The 20,775-nt window shown below is 37.7% G+C and overlaps 2 protein-coding genes across 2 annotated transcripts in view; one reads left to right on the top strand and one right to left on the bottom strand.

Annotated features, from left to right (window-relative positions):
• LOC101851372 (sulfhydryl oxidase 1) overlaps positions 1–2,392 on the bottom strand; it is a 17,842-nt gene extending 15,450 nt beyond the window's left edge. The window contains exon 1 of the mRNA XM_005108922.3: positions 1,819–2,392. Within this exon, the coding sequence (XP_005108979.2) occupies positions 1,819–2,389 (571 nt within the window). The 5' untranslated portion in view covers positions 2,390–2,392. The remainder of the gene's footprint in view (positions 1–1,818) is intronic.
• Positions 2,375–20,024, top strand: LOC101851151 (L-proline trans-4-hydroxylase). Its single transcript, XM_005108921.3, has 9 exons — positions 2,375–2,599; positions 5,087–5,165; positions 7,321–7,402; positions 9,159–9,269; positions 10,019–10,110; positions 11,458–11,548; positions 12,481–12,610; positions 15,934–16,085; positions 17,491–20,024. The coding sequence occupies exons 1-9, from the start codon at positions 2,587–2,589 to the stop codon at positions 17,599–17,601; spliced, it is 861 nt and encodes a 286-aa protein (XP_005108978.1). The 5' UTR covers positions 2,375–2,586; the 3' UTR covers positions 17,602–20,024.
• The last annotated feature ends 751 nt before the right edge of the window (positions 20,025–20,775 follow it).

Below are 20,775 nucleotides of genomic sequence, written 5' to 3'. Positions count from 1 at the left end.
AGAGAGAGAGAGAGAGAGAGAGAGAGAGAGAGAGATGAGTGGGAGCACCAGCAGCGCCGTATGACCTACAGTGCAGCCTCTCTATAATGACCTTCGATATAACGACATCCTCCGTACAGCGACATGGTGCCCAGGGCCCGCTTTTTCCTTATTATGTAAATACCATTAGTGATTTTTGGTTGACTCTCTGTAACGACAACTCTCATTTTAAACGACATTTTTTTCTGGTCCCAACGAATGATGTTGTAATAGAGAGGCTGCACTGTTGTAGGCCTACTTCATCATATGCTCATCCCAAAGTTGACAACTACTTTGAGGTTTGACAGTACTAGTCTCTGGTACTTTAATCCAAACACTGCCCTAAGTTGACGAAACACCAATTTTCCATTTCTGGAGGCAATTTTTTTTATACATTTGCTAAATCGATATTCGGATAAGTTATATCCTACTTCTTGGGTGAAAAATTCATCAAAGTGAAATTGTGACTAGTTTTTTTATTTTATTTAGAAAATTCAATTTTAGAAGAAGCCTTTTAAAATGATTACGCTGTCAAAAAGCCATTTATCTCGAAACTGCAGTGAGATAAGAAAAAAGGCATAAATTGTCAGCATTGGCAGAACACCCATTTTATGAGAATTCCTGAGTGTAAAAAACATAATATAAATGAATCCAAAGTTAATGTTTATCCTTTTGTTTTTCGATATTTAAATAACATTTTAAAATATTTAATTGTCTGCTAGGTTTAGATCTCTATCCAGTGGCAGTGGGTGGGGCTTAGGTTGCTTCCAGTTCTTTACCACCAAATAGCAAGCAATAAGAACTAAACAGTGGTGATTTTCCTATACTCACGGTGAGCCACGGCAGTTTGAGAACCATAATTCAAGTCAAACGAGAAGAGTTGCCTTTGTTTTTCATCTCTTTGTTCTTAGTTTTAAAATTCTGTTGATGGTGGGGACAAAGCTGTTTGTTTCACCTCCAAATTTTCTCTAATTAGTTTTCGTGTGATGAAAAAGTTGCCTTAAAAGTAGTTCGACCTGATTTATATAAATGTTAAGTCTCAGCGGCACAAACACAAACATGCACACACAGCACTTCAAACATAATACATACTTCTATGAGCTGGATTAGGCCGTGTAGTCGAGAAAGGTGAACGCACCCAACAAACAACCAATGAGCGCAAAGGTATCTGTGTCAGTGGGGGAAAGTGTGTTGTAAACTTTCACCCCATTGTCAGGGTTAGGAGAGCGTGAGCCCTCGGTACAGTGTTATTTTTTCCCAGTCTTCTACCTTTTTACAAGAATAGTTTCATTAAGGACGGGCAGTGGGAAAAGGGCTCATCTTCTCTGAGCCCTATAGACATTTGATTGGCTGCTCGGTTACTATAGTTGTAAGCGGTGACAACAGTGATTGGATAAGCGAGCAAGCCGCCAAGTTGATCACGCTGTGTTCATTGCGTTCGCTCATAATGGTTTCAAGTGCTTATAATTTCATTACGGAGAAACTTTCATTTACTTTGGGATAGAGTTGGGGGTGGTGGGTGGGGAGGGGGTAGGGGCTCAAGCCCGTGAGCTCTTCACTACCCACCGCTACTGTCTCTAGATCTAGATTATATTCTCATTTCTCTGCAACACCAAAAAATAATGAAAAGATGAGAGCAAATAATGTTGGTAACATCTCTGAGATTCTTCCACTTTTTTATTTTTTATTTATAATTAGTGTGCCTTTATGTGTTTTTTCCCCATTCATGCATATATTATACAATGCAGATTCCTTTGTAAAGTGGAACACCTGTTTCAGAGGTTTTGCTGAGGTACGTACCTTTGAAACCAGTCGCTACTTTCTTCCATGACGGGGCAAAATGTATACAATGGCCACACCAACTGTTATAAAACTCCACCACCCAAAATTTGGATGGTTTGCCGTTGACTAATTCACTCTGAAATGTTTTCTCATTTAGAGGAATCACATCGTCAGTATCTGTTGAATATAATCCATCTTTGAAACCAGCTGTCAGTTCAACAGTCAATGAGAGCGACAAAATTAATATCACCAGAGTGTCCAAGTCAAAAGCCACAGCAGCTGTCGCCCGAAATTTCCCCATCATTAACTTGAGTATCACTGTGCTACGCAGTGCATAAAAGCATAAACGGGGAACAAAGTAAAAGGATGGTTCGCTTAACACCAATTTAGGTTTAAAATAAGTTAAATCACATTGTGCAGGTGATTGTGACCGATGACACGTACGTTTCCTTCCAAACAAAAAAAAACAAATCCTCACAAATTCGTTTTCGAACACACGTCCGGGTTGACAATTTACATTTTCCGTACCTGAGCTTTTCTTCCTTTCAGAAATGAAGACACATTTTCCTTTACTATTTCTAGCAGTCATGTGACGTTCTGGAGTTCAGAGGTCCAGTTTGTTTTGATTTCGCCCCTTAAATGTTCACACAGTCACACAGTGGCCGGTGGCCTGCCTTCAGACTTAAGTTAGGTGTAGAGTTCGGACGATCGGATCGTTCCTGGACTTGCTTGCGCAAATAACCTTTCGGACATTCGGACTACAGTACTGAACGACTAAATCACACTATGGCTTTGAAAGGTCGGATAGATCTAGATATCTAGATTATAGATTTATAGATCTAGATTAGAATCTAGATCTAGATCTATATCTAGATCTAGATCTAGATCTATATCAAGATCTAGCTAGATGTAGAGCTAGATCTAGATCTAGATCTAGATGTAGATTATAGATCTAAATCTAGATCTAGATTTTCTAGATCTAGATCTAGATCTAGATTCTAGATCTACAATCTAGAGTCAGCTAGTCTAGAGATCTACAACTAAATCTAGAGTCTAGTCTAGATCTAGAATCTAGATGTAGATCTAGATCTAGATCTAGATGTAGATCTAGAAATCCAGTATTGTAATTGTTGTTTTTATGTAATATGATCTTGAATCTAGATTAGATTCTACAGCTGCGTCTGTATTCAGACTTTGACTCTCTCACTAGATCTAGATCTAGAATCTAGTAGATTTTAAATTACGCATGCGTTTAAATTAAATCACACCAGCGTATTAACTAATATTATTAGGCCTCTATTATCGGCTGGTAAATTTATACTTTCACTCCCGCCCACTGATGCACTGCTTTGACGACTTTGAGGGTCGAACTGCAGTAATTTTCGCTTCAGATTACACATAGATCTATATATTATAGGCTGCTCTATTTCTCTGAACGTTTGGGAAAATAAACTTGAACTCTGTTTCTCTGAACGGTTCCCGTTCTCGAGGTTTGTTGATAATAAGCGAATGGAGTGGTCCGTGAGTGTGTCTGTGTGTGTGTGTGTGTGTGTGTGTGTGTGTGTGTCGGCGTGTGTGTCAGGTGTGAACGGATTTTAGTTTTTGCTGGGTGACTAAATGCAAATAGGTTACTGCCAAGGTCGATCAGTCTTGTTTTCTCGCAGTACCTATTGAAAGTATTTTCAAATGAAGTATAGTCCGGGAACGTTGCCCCAACCACAACTGAAGTATCTGAATATTCAGACATTAAAAAATTTCTAGCTCTAGAAACTGAATTCGATGCAAAAAATTCTTCTTCCCAGTCCTCGCAGAATGGCAGAATGAAAGGATGACGCCTAATACTCGCAAATAACAAAAAAATCTCAAGATCGGAAACCGTTCAGAGAAATAAGATTCAACTTTATTTTCCCGAACGTTCGGAGAAATAGTCACTTCCGTATATTATATTATAGGCCAGCTCTATTTGGACTCGAGTCCGAATATAATTTTCGAAGTGACTATATTTCTCCGAACGTTCGGGAAAATAAACTTGAGCTCTATTTCTCTTAACGGTTTCCGTTCTCAAGATTTTTTCGTTATTTGAGAGATTTCGGCATCATCTTTCATTCTGTCGTTCTGTGAGGACTGCATGAAACATTTTTGCATCGAATTCAATTTCTAGAGCTAGAGATTTTTTAAAGTCTGAATATTCAGATACCAATTGTGGTTGGGGCAATGTTCCCGGACTATACTTCATTTGAAAATGCCTTCAAAAGGTACTTCGAGAAAACAAGACTGCTCGACTTTGGCAGTAACCTATTTTGCATTTAGTCATCCATAAAGCAAAAACTAAAATCGTTCATTCATGTAAACAAAACAAATCCCTCCACGCCCCCGGTCACACCTGACACACACAAACACACACACACACACACACACACACACACACACATACACACATGAGGGCCACTCAATAAAAAAAATCCCGAGAACGGAAACCGTTCGGAGAAATGGAGTTCAAGTTTATTTTCCCTAACGTTCGGAGAAATAAAGCCGACCTATAATTTTCATCTATTCGGACTCAAGTCCGAATATCGGTTTTATCTAAACTCAGGTCGGAAAAAATGTTTTAATTTATTCGGACTCAGCTTCTAAGTGAGTTATGTGAGTGTAAGGAGATTACATAATATAATGAACAAGAACAGTGCTTTAAAAAACCTGAGCATGAGACGGTAGTGGAAGTAAAAGAATACCTAATATACTAACTCTATAAAGTAAAAATATTTTTGATAGCAGAATTTGGAGTCCACCAGAAATCCACTTAGATTCAAGCCTCAGGTTTTAACTGAAATATTACTGAAACAAAATCACTATGAACTGGACACAAATCATTTTGACTGCTCAGTGCAAGACTAGTATAGCAGTGGATTTGTTGAATGATCATGATGACTAATCCTGATTATAAATTTATGTAAATTTTTACTTTCACTTCCGCACACAGATGAACTGCTATCAGGGTCAAACTCAATAAGCTGTTGCAGAATTTTTTGCCACAGATCATAACATGTCTTTTATCTGAGCATGGGATGGTAATGAAAAAGTAAAATAGTACAAAATTTATTGTGATATTTTATAAAAGAGTAGTATGTACTCATTTTAATTCTATTGTTATAGTCATGAGGATAGAAAGTTAATTAGATTAGTTATAATAATGGTTATTTTGTAAGTTATTTACTCCTCCTGTCTTGCAAATTGAGTTCCACCTTCATAAAAAATAAAAATTTTATATCACCTACTGCTATTTCAGAATTCACATTCACTGAAAATTTTCAAGTCACTCCCCAAATGAAAAGAGACTTTGAGGAGGCTGGATACATCATTGTCAGGTAGCATTATCACTTTCTCAATACTGTGTTATGTCATTTTATATTGGTATCCTTCACAGCTAAGCTGTATCTCGCTTTTGCTTGTCATTAAACTTCAGTATCTGAGATACTGTACTGTGGTGTTTGCCATTACAGATGAAATCATCATGTTGAGTAGATCTGATGAATTGGTGACATGGAGAAGATTAATCTCTAAATATACAAATTGCAAAGAATTTTGATCACTCCCTTGCCTACTTTTTTCAGCAAGATCACCTTGTGAACTATTAAGAAGATTCTAAGTAAACTATCTGAGTTTGAGTTTGGACTTGTATGTTATAAAGCCCATTACTTCTTTGGTTTCTTTGTCGATTTTATGGTTATGTTATGTCAATTGTATCGACATGAAAATGTTTTCAAGTTTAAAAAAAGGAAGGTATAATTCAGTTTGAGTGATTTTTCTAAACTGTCTCCTATCTATGTGTACAAGAAAAAAATTGGTAATTTATTTATTTTGTGTATTTTACATTCACTCTTTTTTCTTCCTTTAAAAATTTTTTTTACAGTCGAACCTGCCTTAACGGAAACCTGTATAAAACGGAAACCTGTCTTAACGGAGTCTCCCTGCTCCCCCCTTGATATATTCCTCTTTAATTACCTGTATAAAACGGAAACCTGTCCAACACGGAAACAGAAAGACAAATCCGCTCCCTTCCGAGGATTTCACCTGTCTAAGACGGAAAATGCTTTGCCCGCTCAGCCCTGATTTGAAACAAAATTCGCAAGTTTGGTTCCGCTGGCTCTAAACTAACGCTATGGTCATGCGGCTGGGCGAGGAAGGGGAATAGGGGTGCAATTTGGGGGTAGATGTTACCCCATCATGTGAGCCCGCTGAGTGATGCAGATGGTCAGTGGAGTGTGGGTGTGAAATCTCACGACTGCCCGCGAGAGTGCTCGAGTAGCGAGCCACTACTACGGAAACTTTCCTGGGTAGCCAAAAGCCAGAGTTGTGAAATTAGACTGACCAATGCCTGCCGCCCTGATCGTACGGCCAGCCGAGAAAAGAGTTCCTTGAATTGTTGTTAGAATGATGGCAGTAAGGGGTGGCATTGGTGGGTGGGGCTTAGGATGGAAGCAAGGGAGATGTTCAAACGTTTCTGTTTTTAATAGGTCAAACAGTGGTCCTATGAAAGGCAAGCACTGGTGGTAATTGGATAAGTAAGACTGACGCATGTCATTATCAGACAGGATAGCAATTGAGAGGTGTAAAGTTTTGACCACTGCTTGCCGATTGGACAAGCGATCCTTGATCCCACTGGCTGGGCCTTTGAACCCCCCCCCCCCAACCTCCATCTCCCCCTAAATTCCCCTATCTATGTCGGAAAATGTCTAAGACGGAATTTTTTTCTGGCTCCCTTGCGATTTCGTCTTACTCAGGTTCGACTGTATTTTGATTTAAATTTACAGGCCTCTTTAAATGCTGACTGACTTTGGGACTGAAGACAAGGCTAATATCTTCTAGTATAAGTTGATATATTATTTCTTTTGCAATTTTAATTGAAAAATGTCAGTGTTGTTTGCAACAATTTAAAGGAGACAAAGTTAAATGGGTGTCAATCCACTTACAGCTTGCTGCTTTAATGTTGTCTACCGTTAGTCCTGTAACTGACCTATATCTACCTGACAGTCTACTATCAATCACTTCCACATTCCACATCCTGATGCAAGACTTTCAAGAAATCAAAGGGAGCAACAGAACCCCCCTTACACATACACACACATACACATGCACGCACAGCCCCAACCTTCCCCTGTCAAAACGTTTACGGTCCTTTTCAGAATCAAAATCATTTTTGATATGCCGAAGGACAGTCCCAAGCTTTTATATATATATATTTATATGCAAAGGGGAAATGTTTTTTTTGGTTTGGATTGTAGAAGACAAGTAGACTGTCAAGTTTGGTTTGTAGTAGATTACAATGTAGTAGACTGTTATAAAAGTGGAACAGTTGTCAGACTGGTCCAGTAGTAGTCAGTCAAGTAGAACAGAAAGATTTCAGTGGACCGCCAAGTGGCCTGGCACCGTTACGTGCACCACTTCATAGACAATTATTATCTTTGGCCCTACTTTATAGGCCTATTTGTTGAAATCTGGTTTGTGACTTTGTTTCCCCAGAGGTCTTTTGGACAGAGAAGAGTGGCTTAAAGTGAAGGAAGCTCTTGAGAGCACCGATGCTGTTGTGAAGAACTCATTTACAGTGGGTGTTTGTCTTCCTTATTGTTCATTCAGGTTGTTTATATGAAAATCAAAAGAAATTCCATGCTGATTTAGGCTGAGATATTGGCTGTAGCTGTGGTTATTGATAAAGACATGGAATTTGAAACTGTTCTTTTAAAAAACTGTTAAAATAAATTGCTTTTTCATATTTGAGCCGAGACATGATATCAGTTAAATAATTTAATGTCTAATTCCACAAATTTTATCTTTAAAAGAAACCAAAAAATGTTGATGTCTAATATTGGCACTTACTTTAGTATTTAATGAAGATAGTAAAAGAATTTTGTTTTAGATTTGAAATTTGGAGTCTAGACAAATGGATTTGATTTGAGTGTTGTAAACCTAACTGACTGAAAAAGATCCACTTACTGCCCTTTTGTGTGCTCTTTGGTTTAACTGAAGTCTTACAAGGTCAACGACGGTCCTTAATATGTTATCAGATCACTTGAGATAGGGACCATTATCTGTGTTGACCTGTAGTTTGATTTTTTGTTCAAAACGAAGTGGCCAGCTGTTTGAGTTTGTCATGTAGGCTACAAACACTCATCTATTTCTGGACTTTCAAAATGCTCCACACAACTTTACTGTTGCAGCCTGTACCTCACTTATCCCTTCTTGTATATTATACTCAAAATTTTTTAATATGAGGTTCATATCATATATGTACACACTTTAGCTCTCACTAAATTATATGTTTTTAAACAACAGGGGAGTCTTCTTACATGCTGTGATTTAACTCTTAAGAATGAAATAACTAGTATCCGAAAAGTAGTGCCAAATGCCTGACTTGTTGAAAATATTCATACTTTTACAAAATTACCTAATTTTGCATTGCTTAAATGACATTTTTGGGGGGTGAGAATGAGGAATCAAGCATACGTTAGTAATAGATATCAGAATAGATTGCATATTTCATGTGTACATGCCAGAAAGGAGGCTCTGTGTGCTTTACAATTCATTATTACCTCTCAAGAGGTTATAATGTTCAGAAACATTCTTAGCTTTCAGGGAAACGTCCAGTGCAAGCTACTATTTTGCTGGCAGTCAGATGCTGACATGCAGATAGGATCTTTCTCTGTCTATACCTGATATCCAATTTCACCTTGATGAAATGAGGAAAATTTGTATAAAGTGTCTTTCTCGAGGACACAGTATCATGTCCTGATCAGGATTTGAACTGGCTGCAACATGGTTGTGAGTTGGACAGTCAGAACACATAAAGGGAGGTGATATTATTCCTCGGAGAAGTATTAAGTGTCGGAGATACAGACTACTTTACCTTTCACTGTCATTTAAATACAGATGCTAATATCTTCTCAGTATTTTAACAGATTAGAGGGGCTGGCTCACCCATTCAGTGAGTGTAATGGTGGAGTAGTCTCAAAATCTTCAACAATTAGTAAACGCTCTCCGAGGAATAACATCACTACCCTTTACATGTTCTGGCTGGCACCTCTGATGGCTCCATTCCTTTTTTCACATTGTTGCTGAAGTGTTGAAATGTATTCATGAGTATATCGCTACATACAATCAAGGCTTGAATGCCACAGAGATTCTGCTGTATCATTCTACATGTTTTCGGTCCATGATAATGGCCTTATGGAAGAAGAGAAAAAGGATGCCCCTAAAAGCAGAACTGCGTTTCGGCAGACTGCCATTGTTGATCTACAAATATGTCTCTCTGAGGGGGGCTGTGAAAAGGGAATGTGCTCATGACTACTTATTGCATATTTCAGATCAATGACAGTGATGGCCGCAAGAGCCGATTGTGTTTGTGGAGTCACCCTGGCAATGATGTGACGGGGATGGTTGGGCGGTGCGAGAAAGTTGTCACCACTTCGGAGGAGGTAAGTTCTTTTCTGTATCCTATTCCTATTCTCTTTTTCTATTTCTTGATCCCATTTCTATGTTTTTCCCCTTATTTGTTTCTCTTTGTTTTATCTCTTCATATCACTCCATTTTCATGTACCTTCTTTCTCTTTCGTTGTCCTTCACTCTGTCTGTCTGTCTGTCTCTCTGTCTGTCTGTCTGTCTGTCTGTCTGTCTGTCTGTTTGTCTCTGTCTCTGTCTCTGTCTCTCTCTCTCTCTCTCTCTCTCTCTCTCTCTCTCTCTCTCTCTCTCTCTCTCTCTCTCTCTCTCTCACTCTCTCTTGACATATTTATTTTATTTATGATAGACCAGCTCAACTTTGAAGGATAAGCAAATTTTCTCTCAGATTGAAAAACATTTTCTTTCTATGTTTGTGAAAATGTCTCAAGGGGATAGTTAGAGAACGTTAGGAGTACGCCATTGGCCGATATTTATAGTAACAGCCATCTTGTTTGACCTATTCTTTAACATACATAATATATTGAGCATTATCATAACACTTTGCTAATATGAAAAAAAAAAGCTTTCTTTTTTTACTCCACATTTTTTTTTCCAGACCAGACAGTGAGACAGTAGGTCTGGAACTTCTTTTGTCTTTTGTCAGAATGAAAAACACTATTTTATGACGCACACAAGATGGCTGTTACTATAAATATCAGCCAATGTTCTGTAACTATCCACTTGTGAAAATGTCTGCAAGAAGGTAAACTGTGTTTTGTGTTCTCAGTTGTTAGGCGGAGAGGTCTATCACTATCACACAAAACTGATGATGAAGGAACCTTACACTGGCGGGGAGCATGTGTGGCACCAGGACTATGGGTCAGTATATTAACCCCTACTTATAAGACTGTGGGAACATTGAAGTTAAAACGTGGGTGGTTGGCGGGTGCTCTGGTGTGGTTTGCTCTTTCTTTCCTATCAAACATCTGTCGTCCTTTTCTCCCCTCCCTTTTCTTTTTTGTGTATGTTACTCTCTTGTAACACATGATCTATTCTTCGACACTTATATGACCTTATTGTGTTTGCAAGTGCAGTAAAACTTTTACTAAAACTCAACTTTCTCCCCTTTTTCTTCTATGTGTTTGTTACTCTCTTGTAACACCTCTAATCTTCGGCACTTGTATGACCTTATTGTTTTGCAAGTGCGGTAAAACACTTACAAAAATTTTTTTAAACGACGTTAAAACGCTAGTTTATAGTTTTGTGTCCATTTAGACAGGCTGCTCTCATGATTTTAAAGATTTGTATAATCGGTAACCAGTACAACTGTTCCAGGCCCAGAAAGAAACAAATCTTTCTTCAGGAGGGAGAAAAAAATGTTTCTTTCTTTTTAATATTGTGCCTACTTTATGTATCTTTTCTTACTTGGTTTTTTTTCTCCAACTTTTAGGTTTTAATTTTGCCCAAATATTTCTTGAGCTTGTGCTACTCAAACTGCAGATTAAGGAATTGCTATAAAATTTGTTTTTTAAGATTTTGGCTGAGTACATCTGAACAACTGGTCAACAATAGACTCTTTTAGATAACCTATTCTTTCCTGTTTATCTTTTCATTTTTTTGTCTTAGTCACTAAGGGTATGTACAGCTTTTAGGGACTCAAACAAAATCATTTACACTTTTCTGTCTCTGGAATTTCAAATTTAGTCCCTAGAAGAAGCTTCTAGCTAGTGGAATGAATACGAGGAATGAAATTTCTCAAACAAAAACAAAAAATATAGCTAAAGCCTGCTGCTCAGGTTTTAAAACAGGTTCTCGTATATTACACCCCCCTTTTGCTTTCTCTTGTACTGGAGTCAATTAAGTAAGTAAAAAAAAAGTTATCTAAACGTTTTTGTGATTTTTGTTTTTGTTTTTTACGTTTCACTTCTTGGATTTGGAAAGGATATAGCCCTCTTTAGCTCACTAAAGTTTGAAAATATTTTGGGATATGATCGTCCATTCTTTTCTCACTCTCCTCTCCATGGGTGGTTGGCGGGTGCACTGGTGTGGTTTACTTCTTCTTTCCTATCAAACATCTATCGTCCTTATCTCCCCTTCATCTTTTTTATGTTTGTTACTCTCTTGTAACAGCTCTAATCTTCTGGCGCTCATATGACCTCATGCAGTTGCGAGCACCGTAAAACCTCTACTAAAACTAAAAACTCTCCTCTCCGACCCATGCCTCAGCTACTGGTACAAGAATGGCTGCCTGTTTCCTGACATGTTGACTGTCTTCATTGCCATAGACAAGTGCTGGAAGGAAAACGGCTGCCTTCAGGTATGTGCGTGTGATTTGTTCCTTGACATTGATAGAGTAATATCCTTCTGAGTTACTTACCAAAACTTCGCATATTGGCATATGAATCAATGCTTTCATACTGGAGAGTACTTTTTCATGATTAGGGTGACACCTGTTTAGGCCTCCAACCTATCCTAAACCAGGTGGGGTTAGCGGGTGCTCTGGTGTGGTTAGCGGGTGCTCTGGTGTGGTTTGCTCCTTCTTTCCTATCAAACATCTATCATCCTGATCTCTCCTATTTTTTTTCTGTGTTTGTTACTCTGCTGTAACACCTTTAATTTTCGGCCCTTATATGTCCTTATTGTGTTGCAAGTGCTGTAAAACTCTTTAAAAAACTAAACAAAAACCAGGTGGTTGGAAGGTACCACTGATAGCTCTTGCTTCCTTTCTTTTGTGTTACTTTGCGTATGGAAAATGCATATCAACTCCGCATTGGAATCCACGGGGTAAAAGATCTAAGGGAAGACCATGTGGAACCTGGAGAAGAGTTACAGAAACAGATGTACAGAAAAGTGGGAAGACATGTAATAACTAACATCAAGAGGGTAGCCCGGGATAGGAAAAGGTGGAAAGGGTTTGTTCGTGGCCTATACCGTGATCGAGGGTGAGAACGGCAATGATGATGATGAATGCGTATATATCAATATCTGATAGAGAAAAAACTGTTTTATTCTTGTGACAACTGTACCTATTTTGTATATCTTGTCTTGCTTTATTTCAACATTTAGAATTTGAAATTCAACAAAATAATTCTCATACAACTGATACCACAGATTAAGAAACTGTAATTGCAATTTTTTTTCTCAAAATGTAGGGCTTTGTACATCTATACAGCTGGCCAACGATTTCTAATCGATCTGCTTCTAGATGGGTTTTTGTGAATCAGCTCATGCTCACTCCTCTCTCCTCAGATTCTTGAAGGCTCCCACAAGTGCGGTCGTATCGAACACCTGATGGTCGGTGGACAGACTGGGGCTGATTTGGATCGTGTCGGGGAACTCAAGAAAGTCCTTCCCCTGCGCTTTGTGGAACTGGAGAAAGGTATCGTCATGCTTGCTCACAAACTTATACTTTTCTTTATGTTTAACTTTTTAAAAAAAATTGTGTATGAGTTTTATGCAGTACAGGGGCATTTTGCAAGAAGCTCATATTCTATGCGGTTTTTGAGGGAGTGTTTTTTGCTTGTAAATAAAGACATGTGGAAAAGGAAGTGACACAGAGGTACTAGTGATGGATCAGGTCCCTTTTTAAAATGTGGATGACAAGTACAACCAGAAAGTGACTGAGATGAAATCTAAACGGTCAGAGAAATATATAGGAAGATGAATTACAACATTATGGAGAAAGGTTGAAAAATGTGGGAAAGACTTGGTCGCAACTAGAGAAAGGTGCTGTGGGAAATTACTGGTGGCATATGTTGGAGGGAAAATACTGATGGCATATATGTTCCTTAGGGAGTTAAAAGTCAAGTGAGAGGATGTTTTGCTAAACTGGACAGATGGCATTAAGAGAGAAAAAGAGAGAGAGAGAGAGAGTTGAACAGATAACAGAATGTGGAGAAAAGATGTGGGTGGTTGGCAGGTGTTTTGGTATGGGCTGCTTTTTTTTAATCTATCAAACATCTATCATCCTTATCTCTCCTCCTCCTTTTCTTGTGTTTGTTACTCTCTCGTAATAGCTCTAATAATCTTCAGGACTTATACAACCTGCTTGTGTTGCAAGTGCCATAAAACGCTCACTAAAACAAACAGGGAGGAAAAATGCCAGTGTTATGCCAGAGATTGTAGCAAATGAGTGACTCCAACAATTCAGCTTGAGAGTTGCACCTTTTGTGAACCCCTCAAGGGTAGCTTTCAGTGACGTCTGGATTTGACCTTCTGTTCTGTTTCTCTCACTTCGTTTTAAAATGCTGAAGACGTTCAAGCTTCATTCGTTACAGTTAGACTGATCACTCAGAAATTGAAAGAGTAAACATGGGAAAGGAAGTCACTATTTGTTTGTCACTGACAGAAAGTTTTTATGTATTGGGGTGAGAACAGATTTATTGCTTGATCAACTGAAAAACTTTGAATGAAGTTTAAGTTTGCTGTCAATATTTTTCCATTGTTTAAGTTGGCCGACCAAGGAGAAAAGTGGCCATCTTAGACAGGCGGCCATCTAACAAAATTTTATTATAATATATTAAAAAATGCAGAGGGGAGGGGGGGGGGTCAGAAGAGGCTGTTGGTACAGATAATTGTCTCACACTACAAACTATACAGGTTGCTGTTAGAGCAGGTTTGGCTGTAAGTTCTAATCTTGGTGTGGTGTCATTTCTGAGTTCAAGTTCTCCACCTTCTTTGTCCCTTTTAGTATCTTGCGGTGTGGTTCATTTTGTATGAGGTGCTGAATGATGGAGTGGTTGGGTCTGGTTCAGATCAGTGACTGGGTATTCTTGAACTATTATTATTTTGTTGAGTTTTCAAGGCTCTCAACCCATTTGGCCTGGTCACAGTGGAGATGGATCTTAAATTTGGAGGTCCCGCCTCTTAAAATTGCCTAACAGTGTTGAACAGGTTGTTAAACCCATACACTACTTTACTTTTTTTTAAAATTTTTGTTAATAACGTCTTTTAGTGGGTGATTGGCGGGTGCTCTGGTGTGGTTTGGTCCTTCTTTCCTAGAAAAAATCTATCGTCTTTATCTCCCCTCCTTCTTTTTTGTGTTTGTTACTCTCTTGTAACACTTCTAATCTTCTGGCGCTCATATGACCTTATGCAGTTGAGAGTGCCGTTAAACCTCTACTAAAACTAAACTAACTTCTTTTCTCTGGGCTAGTAGAGTAATGTATGAACAGTGTTTTAAAAACATGATATCTATTTGTAAATTGTTGTGGTATAAAAACACATGATATGACTATGAACACAATTTTTGAGGCCATAGTTTGCAGTACCGCTCAGTGGGAGCTGTTTTTGACATGTGTGAAGATAAAGTTACTTTGACCTGAAATGTCTGTTGAATGCTGATGAGAGTGACTGTCGTTTTTGACTGTGCATTGTTGTCAACGAAGCCTTTGTTTTTGAGAAATATAGGGCTTAAAATTAATAATTGGGCTTTTGTGTAGTGAAACGACTCTTTAAAAGCATCATACTTTTTCTAGCAGGAGCATGCTATTCAGTTGTTCTGTCTAGGGTTAAAAGTTAATTGTGTAATTATCATTGTTGGGAATCCAGCTTTCATTCTTTACTTACCACTGGGCCCTTTGCACAAAGGTTGAAAACTTGAACTTTAAAAAAAAAATTTAATTTAATAAAAAATGAATGTTTAAAGAAAGGTCTGCATTATTAATAGCTCAAATCGTAAAGTGGAAAAGCAAAAAACAGTGGCAAGGAAAATATTGGGGAACAGGAAAAGAGAGGTTTTTTTACAATTAAATCATGTTGTGCTATCAATCAAACCATTTTTGATAATATCCAGAACTTATAGCTCTCAGAAATACCTCAAAATAGTAGGGTCACACGAAGAAGGCTGCTTGTCAGCGTGATCACTACTAGTTGACCTCTCTAAGTTCAATAAGCAGAGATAATATACAGCTTCTGAGTGGTCAAAGTCCCCCTACAGATAACAGAAGTAATGAAAAGTAGCACTCTGATGTGAAAGGATGTTGATGCTTAAACATAACAGTTCAAGTTTTCACTCATTGAATATGAGTTTGCTGCTTCAATGAGTAAATCAGTCAGTTCAAAGTTCTAATTAACGCTGAAATTCATGAGCTCTACCCTAACCTGTTTTCTGCTCCTCCAAGCATGTCTCTCTATGACAATTGCATGAGTACTATACAAAGATTTGTGTAATTGAGTATATTCTTTTATTCATTTTTTAATCTTTATTGCCCTTTACTGTATAGCAGGTTTGTGTAACTGCCTCTGCTGGTGGAAACAAACCAAAACAAAACAGGATGTACACTGATTTCCTTGAAAGTAATAATTTGGAGTGTACATGGTTTGCAACTGTTAACATCGATCTATGTCTGAATTGTTAAGCTCTTTTCTTTCAGATAAGTCTTGACCTCTCTCTTCCATTGACTGTGATCTGCTCAATTTTCCGGATAAATCCATAAATCCGAAGTTCTGAAATTGTCCAGATTTTACCTGACTTCTTCATCCAAGATGTATTTGGCAGTATATTCTATGAATTTTTAAACCTTTTGCACATGTTTCCTCGGGTCCTAAAAGTTGAGCCTTTTTTTTTATTGTAGCCATTAAATTAGCACTTCTGCTTGCCTTCTATTCCCAGTTTACCTTGTTGAAATCAAGCATTGAAAAAAAGAAACATTTCACCATGAATTTTTCTTAATCAGGTCCTGGTATTTTGGTTTTCTCCAGGCGATGCCTTGTTCTTCCACTCCAACTTACTGCACACCAGCGCCCCCAACCAGAGTCCCCACCGCCGCTGGGCCTTCCTGTGTGCCTACAACCGCGCCAGCAACAACCCCGTCATCGAGCATCACCACCCTCAGTACACGCCGCTGGTCAAGGTAAGGGGAAGTCAGACCTTCTTCTTCTTTTTCTCGATCTCATCGCACCTGGAGTCTGGTATCAGTCATATACTGGACCATCCTGCTCAGTTCATATGTTTGCCCTAACAGCTTCCCCTGAATGTAAACCTTATTGTCACCAATGTATTTTGTCAAAGAAGTCATGAGTTTACATTTTGCAACCTCAGTGACTGCTTCTTATGCTCACTCTTTGTTATGAACTGTTTTCACTGTTTAAAAAAATGAAGGTACGACAAGAAAGCACTCAAGTCGCGATTTCTGGGTGCTCATTCATGCTATGTTTTTAATTAAAAACATTTTTCTAATCAGTGTGGACAGACTTTTATGGTGTAGCAGTTAAGTGCTTTGCCGTCGCACACAGAAAACTTTTGTACAAAACCAGAGCAAAGCTTTTGTATGGTGCCCTTGACACTTGCACAATATTTTCTTTGACTTGTGTTTGATTCCCATGTGGGTAAATTTTTATAGAGTATCTCAAATTTTCTGCTAGACGTTGTATCCCGCCCAGCCTAGGTTGGCCCTGACAGGCAGGTTCAAAACATTTCTTTTTAAAAAAGGATGTAAGTTCTGTCAATGGAGATGTTAAAACATCTACATTTGAAATTTAAAATCAGTCTGGTGTGTTTTTGCTATACATGCAAATATGTGTATGCTCACTTACTGGACTGTTGAAACTGTGGGAGATGTGTCTGGTAAGTAAGGGTCCAGGGAACAGTACCGGTAAGCCAAGTAATTTGGAAGCAACAACATTCCTACCCTTTTTTTTTTACTAAGCACTGCCTGCTTACAAATAAGCATGCTTGCCCTCTGATAGGCATGTTTAGAAGAAGGGGTGAGATACTGTAACTGTTACACCCAGTGGTTTCTAATGAAGGATAAGGAAACGGGGGGAAGGGGATTGGTGTCGAAGTGGAGAGGCTCAGTATTGTTTTAATGTTTAGGTTAGGATCTGGTAGAATCTATCCTGTGTATGCACACTTACAAATTACTACAGAATGCCAAAGCAGGCATTTGAGCTCTATATCGAAATGGGAAAGTCAGTAATTTTGTGGTTTTTCAACTTGTTCAAGAGTCTGTTTCTCTTGCATGGCAACCCCCCCCCCCCCCCAACTTTTATTTTCCCTTAGACTTCAGGATCACCTAAAGCATGATAGATTTCAACTGAAAACAGTAAGTGGTAATCAGGAAGCTAACTAGTAGGAACTGGGTGATCTCCCTTGAAAACTGCCAAAAAGTGAAGTCTGCGTATGAACCTACTTTTTTTTTCTCCGAATGACAGGGTTCTTTGGTGGAGACCACTGTACTGTTATCCTAATATGTTCCTGGTGAAATGTGGATGTTGTCATGTTGACTAGCTGAAGATTATTACTCGTTCCTATTTCAGGTGCCGAATTCAGCTATCCGAGAGTGTACGAACCTGACGGATGTTTCTGGCAAAGATTTTTTGGACCCCTCAAATGACAAGACCCTTCGCATTGACAAGAAGGATGAATAAACCTCTAGTGTAAGTTTGAATCTAAGCCGTGTACAGGAATTCATTTGAGCTTGTGATTTACAGTGATTATATAAGGGTTGTACACTTGGTCTCCTGTCCAAAAGAAATCCAGTTCAATTTATTCTTACTAGTCTAGAGGTCTTGCTAATGGTTCTTTCTAAATAATGCTGTTTTTACTTTACATGATAATAGGCATTGGTTTTGCACTGTGCTCTTGAAATATATGGAAGGGTTATGGAGCAAATCTAAATAAAGCCATGGAAGCTTCAAATCTTGCTGGAAATTGGTGCTGTCACATTATGTGACAAATGAAGCATATCATATTCAAGTTGGTTTTTTTGTTTTTTAACCCCCCGTTAATGAGTCCAGCATCTAGAAAATGATGCTTGCTTATCTGACAATACCACACAGGTCTTCCTAGTGATCAAACTCACCACTGAATTTATTTATGGGATAGATCTAGATAATTGTAAGAAATGAAAGGGTCTTTTTTTTTACTGAGTTAATATGGAGATGCCACATTTTAGAAAAGAATGATAGAAGTCATATGTATAAATTTGATGTCTGAAGGATGTATTGTAACCGGGAAAAAATCAAATAACTCTAATGTAACTGCCTGGGGATCCTCTCAATATTTCCTTTTTTTCTTTTTCCCCCTTTGTCCAAGTTAGTCATCTCTCTCACAATAAGTATCCACACCAGATGTTTTCCACTGCTGTTGTTCCTCTCTTATCCCAATTGTACAACCCTCTACTTGATTTACACAAAAGGGCAATGAGGTATTATATAGTCCTAATATGCAATAAATATGTGCACAAAAGTACAATGCTATTGATGTTGCATGCAACCCTCTGATTGTCTTGAATAATGATTTCTATAAATGATTGTTAATGATTCATGTGACTGGGGTTTGTTTTTACATGCAATTTGTTGTATTTGAGAAGTAAAATGACTTTTGGTTGTTGCATTTTTTTTTTTTTTGGTGCTGAAAAGGATAGTACATTTCTATTGTTGTTGATTAAGGAATTCTTAGGAAATGAATGCTGGTCAATTGCTTCCTTACTGTTGATTTCAGTATCTAAAGAATTGTACACAGGAGGCCAGTTCAGAATAAAACCTGTATGATGGATTATTCGTCCCGACAAATGCTTGGATTTTTTCGACACCTTACCCCAAATTTGTGAAGACAAAAACCTAAAAAACAAGGGGCAAAACTGTGTTCCTCTTAACATTTGGTAATGAAATATGTTGACTATTGATAATAAGTTACATCATGTTAAAAACTGAAACGTAATCAGAAATGTGTTTTGTTTTTACTTGTTATTTGCTTGTGCATAGTCAGCGTGAATAGAAGATTGCTTTGCTTTGTTGATTTTGTTGATTATACATATAAACCAAAAGTAGTCAGTATTTGTGACAAAACATGTCTATGTTTAATGCATGTTCCACAATAAATAAAAAAAATTTTTAGAAGAAAAAAAGATATTTGTTAAATTTCTACATGTTATTATACATAATCTAAATTGTATAAAAATACATTGCTTGTTTTCATAAAATGTAAAGTCTTCATGAATCAGCTTTACCTTCAAACATTTTTTCCAGTCATATTTATCTGATTAGTAGCTTGTTGCCTATATTATAGGTATTTAAATATAGTCGAACCTGATCTAATGGCTACCTGTCCAAGACAACCACCTGTATTTTAAAAAAACACTTCCTACTTCCTCCATTGTGTTTTCTTTTAAATGTCGTAATGACACTATCCAAAGTGCCCATCTGTCTTTGACAACCGTTTTTTTCTCCACGACAATGGGTGGCAGTCTTGGACAGATTCGACTATCTGTTTTTTTTGGAAGCTTTGATACAATTGCACATTTTTCCTTCCCAGATAAAAAAAAAAAAGATATTGTTTATCAGATGTCAGCCAAATACAGCCCACCATTCAAATTATATTTAACACAAATTCAAGATAACATATATTCTTCTTCCTTGTTACTTAAAAATTTATTTTTTAGTAAAGCTTGCACTATATAACGTGACCTACTGAGTCATTCAGTGTCTTTAGCTACTTGTGTGTATTGTTTCAATTTCTGTGATGGGAGAATGCTATAATAGCTTTGAATCATGAAGAACTTTTTAAACATTGTTCATTGTTGTTTAACCATCTGGTACGAAGTTCCTGGGGCCCATATAATGATTGTTTTTGTTTTTTCATTGTTGTTTTTACATGTATTATTACTATTTAGTATTATCATTGGCACATATAAGTATCAATAACATTAACTGTCTTATCTCCTTTCTTTCTTTTTTATCTTTCTTTTTGTTTAGCTTATTTGTAACCAGAATTGTGCTGGTTTTTCCCTCCCCTGCATTCTTTATGCACAAAAGTCCTCTACTTGAAATACAAATTATGAAAATGACCACATCCTTTGTTTTGATATGCTTTATATTTATTGTATTTTGTTGCTTTTATAATTATGTCTGAGAACCTGCCACACCCCACTAAACTCTCATGGCTATACTGAATTCACAAGAACTCCCTTTGCCAACCCATTGTGTGACTGTTCTATTTGACATTTTTGGCCGTTTTGAGTTACTTAGACCATGGGGTCAGAAACCAAATGTCCTATCTGCTCTATCAAAATCGTAATGTTATTCGGAGTCATTGTCAAGATATTTAAAGAATTTCATTCGTAAAAGCTTGACATTTTGTGAAACTCAAAATTTTAAACATGAAATTTTTCAAAACTAGGTAATAAGCAGGTAGAACTTTGTAATTCTTGGGTAGCGAGCTATAGGTAGTTATACTGATCAATTACAGATGCAAGGGGGAAGAGTGTTAGGTTACTTATAAATGTTGAGTGTTCATTCATCATTGTTTATGTTTAACGCTGCTAGCTTTCCCCACTGTAAAGTTATTAAGTGGCGGGACCTCTGAATTTAACGACCATCTACCGTAGGCCGCGCCAGATGGGTGGAAAGCCTGTTTTGTGGGAAACCTTCAAAACTCCCCAAAACCACCTAAATTCAGAACGTCGCAATGGGGATTCAAACCTGAGCCATCCGCTCCGTAGTCTGGAATAATACCAGCAGTGCAAGCAGGACGCCCCATGTCCAGTAGGCCTACTTACTTCTGAAATGAAAACAACGCAGCTTTGATTAATCATTGATGCT

Source organism: Aplysia californica, unplaced genomic scaffold, assembly GCF_000002075.1.
Source record: "Aplysia californica isolate F4 #8 unplaced genomic scaffold, AplCal3.0 scaffold00734, whole genome shotgun sequence".
NCBI classification, from domain to species: Eukaryota; Metazoa; Mollusca; class Gastropoda; order Aplysiida; family Aplysiidae; genus Aplysia; species Aplysia californica.
This window is presented reverse-complemented; position numbering and strand designations above follow the sequence as displayed.

Bases quoted from the DNA above. Each gene is read 5' to 3' on its own strand.
- LOC101851151 (XM_005108921.3), top strand. The intron at 10,111-11,457 runs GTCAGTATATTA...CCCATGCCTCAG, and splicing joins GTGTGGCACCAGGACTATGG to CTACTGGTACAAGAATGGCT. The intron at 12,611-15,933 runs GTATCGTCATGC...GGTTTTCTCCAG, and splicing joins CTTTGTGGAACTGGAGAAAG to GCGATGCCTTGTTCTTCCAC.